This window comes from Lampetra fluviatilis, chromosome 66, assembly GCF_964198595.1.
Source record: "Lampetra fluviatilis chromosome 66, kcLamFluv1.1, whole genome shotgun sequence".
Lineage (NCBI taxonomy): Eukaryota > Metazoa > Chordata > Hyperoartia > Petromyzontiformes > Petromyzontidae > Lampetra > Lampetra fluviatilis.
The window spans coordinates 6,582,463-6,588,143 of NC_136340.1; the positions used below are offsets into that span (position 1 = coordinate 6,582,463).

General features: G+C 47.7%; 1 protein-coding gene across 1 annotated transcript; it reads right to left on the reverse strand.

Moving 5' to 3' along the window:
- Nucleotides 1-3,202: 3,202 nt before the first annotated feature.
- LOC144952158 (olfactory receptor 9G19-like) lies at nucleotides 3,203-4,177 on the reverse strand. Its single transcript, XM_078882562.1, has one exon. The coding sequence runs from the start codon at nucleotides 4,175-4,177 to the stop codon at nucleotides 3,203-3,205; it is 975 nt and encodes a 324-aa protein (XP_078738688.1).
- Nucleotides 4,178-5,681: the final 1,504 nt, after the last annotated feature.

Here is a 5,681-nt window from a genome sequence, read left to right on the forward strand (position 1 = left end):
AGTCTGTTGGGGCAAGTGCTGTTAGCGAGCACCAATGAAGGCTGGCACGGCACACGAGGTAGCCTGCACAACTGCCGGCCGCCTTTGTCTCCCCAGTGGCTATGTTAACTCACCGCACCAGCTACTCATTTGAGGTTGATTCGACCTAATGGAGGCCCAGGATCGGTTCAGATAATCGTCACCGGTGTTGACCGTGAGCGGAAATCGAACTCGGGTCGCCGGGTTCGTAGTGCAGCGGAACGCTAACGGCTACACTGACCTCATGGTTACACACAAACAACAACAACAACAACAACTATGTTGCACACTCGAAATTAAGGACGTGGGCAGGTGCTCCAAATCGAGGGCAAACACATTGATTGTGGTTAATCTGTAAAATGCAACAGCACGTGTGACACACACAGCAATCCGCAACCGAGCAGAGGTCGCAAACGGGTTTTGATTCCTTACCCGTACCCGGCCGCACCAGGGTAGCAAACGGGTATCTGTACTCGTACCTGGCCGTACCCGTACCCGTACCCTACCCGTACCCGGCCGCACCAGGGTCGCAAACGGGTACCCGTACCCGGCCGTACCCGTACCCTACCCGTACCCGGCCGGGTATCGAGTAGGGTACGGGTATCGGGTACCTGATTGCGACCTCTGGGATGAAGCCATGTTGCAGGCGCGGGTGGGTTGATTCTAGGAGCTTGAATTGTGAGAAGAGACAAGAGGTTGGGAAATGAGTGACAAATGGTGACTCACCAGTGACTCACGGTCTACCTGTACCCGTACCCAGCCGCACAAGGGTCTGTCTGCTCGACAGACCTGTTCTCCACCTGAGGACGGCTACTTGCGTTGTGGCCGAAACGTCGTGAGAATTATTTTATAATGTTTTATTTTTATTATTTTATTATTTCCATTCTACGTGACTTTACCGAAAGAACCAAGAAGATGAATCCCTGCAGTCACGAAAGCTTTAAATCGAAATGTAATGTTTAGCATTCTTCCCGACATGCAACAAACTGGAGATTTGCCATGTGGGTTCTTTCCAGACTGTACACCATGCAAAAATTATAAAAATAAACTTTAGTTTTTTTTTTGGGGGGGGGGGGGGGGAGCTCAATAATGCATATATTTTTTGCACGGCAAGTGAGCTGTGACGTAAAATCTGTCACGTGACCCGCGCATGTGGAAGCGTAACGCATTGTAGTGTAGTGGGTAGCGCGCTGCGCTACGAACCCGGTGACCCGAGTTCGATTCCCGCTCACGGCCACCACCGGTGACGATTATTTTAACCGCTCCTGGGCCTCCCCTAGGTCGACTCAGCCTCAAACGAGTAACTGCTGTGGTGCGTGAACATCGCCACTGGGGAGACAAAGGTGAAGCCGGGGTAGTAAAGCTAGTTCTGTATAAAGCGTCTTGGACGAGGCATTATCTAAATTATTTTAAGATAAGATGATAAGCCGCTTGCTTGAGCTATCATTTGCGATAGCCAAGTCATTTCTAAAAAGGAGAGCTATATAGCCGCTTGTTTGGGGACTTTACCTGCGAAAATAAAATGCAAACAGTAGTATTGGTAACAGTGTAGAGAAGTTCCGACGGACGTACTCGGAGACAGAAGTAAGTTAAGGGCTTCCGCCAGGGTTTATTAAAGCTGTTACAATATTACACAGCAGGGTACACAACTCCTAGGGGCTAGGGGTGGTCCTACTCTGAGTCCGGGTCCCTGCCGGCTAGCTCCGGTCTCTCTCTCTCTCTCGTGTCGGATCGTGGACTCTGCCGACTCCACCGAGCGGAGAGAGAAGCAGCTCTACGGCTACCACCGGCTTCACCCCAGACTCACCACTCGATCCCTCTCTCTACCCCTGGTTTCCTCTTCACCCTGTTTACTTTACCCGTTCCCACAGTGACCCCGCTTACGTCACGGGGTATCCCTCAAGTACCCGAGGAGACGTGACGTCATCGCACTGAACGGCACACCTGACGTCACGTTCACATTTTACTCCTCTACAATAGTAACACGTATCTAATTACCGCTGAAACGTTATACTCGAATTGCAAAATGATGTGGGTTTACTCTCGCACATACCGTTCCAGATTCTGAACTTGTGACTAATTGACATGTTTTGTTCACGTGAGAAATCTTGCGAATTGGCTGTGTCGGGTGGTGGGGGGTTTAACGACACATTTATATTTACGGGATCCAACCCAAAAAAAACCTCTATTATGGAACAGCATCAACAATAGAGCGCGATTGGAGTATTTGGCTGCTATACATTTCCACGTAATGATGATTAACCACTCGGTCGAGATATCATTTATGGTGGTCAGGTAACTTCTAAAAACAAAACAACGATCCAGGTAGCAGCTCATTTTGGACCCTTTACCTGGTTTTAAAAAAATGAAACAAGAAAAATAGTAGTAATGGTATAACAATAGGTTTCACCCCTTATGGACATAATAAAACAGGAGTTGTGTTAAGAGGTTTAAAACACCAGACAGAATCATTTTTCAAGGAACCCTGTCTGCATTAACGACACGTGCTGTTGGCAAACATGCAAACAAAAAGCATGCTCTGGTAGGAAATGATGACGATGCATTTTCTTTGAAACTGATTGGTCCACACCAGAGACAGCTTTCTTTTGAGCCTAGTCCCAAACCAATGAGATTCAAAGGCAATGCGTCATATATTATAATAGGAACATTTCAAAATATCACTGTCCTGGTCACATAGGCAAAGTTTGTGGGGATTAATAGCCATTTTCTATACTTTTGAGGCATAAGCAATTACGAAATAACCCAGGAACAAAAATTATGTTACATAGAGTTATCAGAGCATAGTTTTTTTTTTTTGTTTGCATGTTCAACACACGTAAAGTGTGTGGTTAATGCGGTACATGATTCCGGTATGTTAACATCTTAACACATCTGAAATTTCATCACGGCCAGAAAAGGTACAAACCTATTGATACTGGCAAGAAAGGTCCAACATATAGAGTAGCAATGGTGATAGTAAGAAGCAGAGGTGTGGACTCGAGTCATGTGACTTGGACTCGAGTCAGACTCGAGTCATGAATTTGATGACTTGCGACTCGACTTGGACTTGCATAACAATGACTTTGTCCCACCTCTGGTAAGAAGCATCTGGACATCTGTGAACAAAGAGCTTGTTAGATCATCGGATTCCCCCGGTGCAAAGAGACATTCGGATTCTCGAACACTATATGCCTCCGTCGACGCGCCGATGCCGATGGGAAAAGACGCCCCTGAGACTTCGTCCGATCTCCTTCATGCGCAGTCCGTAGACGATGGGATTGACGGCGGGTGGCACCACGTATTGCAGCGTCTGCAGCGGGTATCGCACCTCGACGGAGAGCCACGAGAAGAGCTTGAGACCGCTGGCGATCGTGAAGAGGATGGAGCCGAAGTAGAGCGCGACGATAGTGAGGTGGGTGACGCTCGTCCGTAGCGCCTTGCCCTGGGAGCCCCTGGACTCTGGCCGCGTGCGCACCTCGCGCAGGATGAGGCCGTACGTGACCACCACGGCGCACAGGGGCAGCGCGATCGTCACGGACGAGGTGAGCAGCGTGTAGGCGACTACGGCCGAAGCGCCGTCGCCGCCGCACGCAAGGCCGCTCATGACGAGGAAGTCGCAGTTGGGCGCTCGGATCACCTTGTCGCGGCACAGGGTGAGTCGAGCCACCAGGACCACGTTGCCCACGGCCATGAGAGACGAGGCTGCGACGGCGGCCGCCACCGCTTTGAGCGCGGCGCCGTTTGAGACGAGCGCGTGGTAGCGCAGTGGGCGGCACACGGCCAGGTATCGGTCGACGCCCATCGCCACGAGCGTGTAGCCCTGCACGCGGATGGACACGTGGAGGACGCACATCTGCGCGTAGCATTCGCCCACCGACATCACGTTGCCGCGCGGCGACGCGGCGTCGTGCGCGATCCTGGGCAGCGAGTTGGTGGATTCGACGAGGTCGGTGATGGCGAGCGCGGCTACCAGCACGTACACGGGCTTGTGCAGGCGGCGGTCACTTGCGATCGCCACGCAGAGGAGGGAGTTGCCCGCGACGGCGACCACGTAGATGACGAGCACGGTGGCGACGGCGGCGTAGGTGACGGCCGGAGGGCTGCGAAAGACGCTCGCCATGAGGATGAGGTCCGATGGGAGCGATTGATTCTGCTCCATTTACGTGGACGTGGTGGTCGTGGTGGTGGTGCGGAGGGGTGGGGGTTGTGTTGCTTCTTCCGCTCCTTTTCTTTTCGTCGTGGCTGGACTGCGAGAAGGGCTGCGTGAAGAACGAGAGAGATTGAGCGAGAGAGTGAGCGAGAGGTGGGAATTTACATGAAGCAAAGTTTTTAAAAAAAATATTACGAAATGATGAACGAAGCAAAGTGCCGACTACACCGAGCATCTTCTTGTTTCCACTGATCGTAAACAAAACAAAAAGTATCGTTGCAGGGGGGGAGTGAAGGGAGGAATGAGGGAATAAGGTAGGGAGGAAGGAGAGGGAGGGGAGGAAAGGAGGGAGGGAGAAGAGGGAGGAGAGGAAAGGAGGGAGGGAGAAGAGAGAGTGAGCGAGAGGTGGGGGTTTTACATAAAGCTAAGTTTAAAAATGTAAAAAAAAAATTACGAAATGATGAACGAAGCAAAGTGCCGACTACACCGAGCATCTTCTTGTTCCCACTGATCGTAAACAAAGAGAGAGAAGAGAGAGGGAGAGAAAGATGTGTTTAAGAAGAGCTCCCCGTGTTATCTCTATAAATGTAACATCCTCACTTTGATTTCAATTATTTTTCGGGATTTTCTTCAGCAAGAGTGCGTATTCATTCTCGTGTATACACAGGTCGATCTATTTGTGTGTTAAAACCCGGCTTTTGATTAGTTTCCATTGTTTGACAGGGTGAGGCATAGGCTTTCGAAACGCAGTGGTGTTTCTTAGACCCTGTGCACAATCCCACAGTTAATTAAAGCATCGTTTTCATAGTTTACACTTTAATTACTTTATTGTTCTCTTATTTTGTTAATAAAAGTTTGAGAATCTCAAACTATTGGAGATTAGTTATAACTTGTTTCTTGTGTGCAGTATATTAAAGACAATAAAACCATAGTAATATATTTTTACCCTTTCAACTGGTACAAAAACTGACACCTCTTTTTTTTGCATTTTGACTGCTTGTGTTGTGGTCATTGCAAACATGATGCCTTGTATAAAGGTGTCAGTTTTTGTACCAGTTGAAAGGGTAAAAACCTATTACTATATTTTGCCATTGGTAAAGGAGGTCTCATAGTGTAAACAATAAAACCACTTGAAACACAATGAGTTACTTTGCTGATAGTGCCACTTGCTATTAAGTTAAAACATTTCTTCACACTGTCTTTCTGGGCCCATCCACGTATGTGCAAGGCCTATCAGTTGCATTTATTTATCGATAGGTGAATGTATTTAATAAACAAATTTGTTTCATAAGTAGATTTGTTTGCTAAATACATTTATGTATTTACAACGTAAATCTAATTAGTTATTTAATATTTTATTTTTACTTATCCATACATATATAAAATACTTGTTTTGTTTATCAATACATTTATTGATTAAATACATAATTAATTTTCATTTTTTTCTATTATTTCTTAAACGAGAATAAATAATTTTGATCCTCCATTTACACTCTCTCGATGGGAGCTCTGC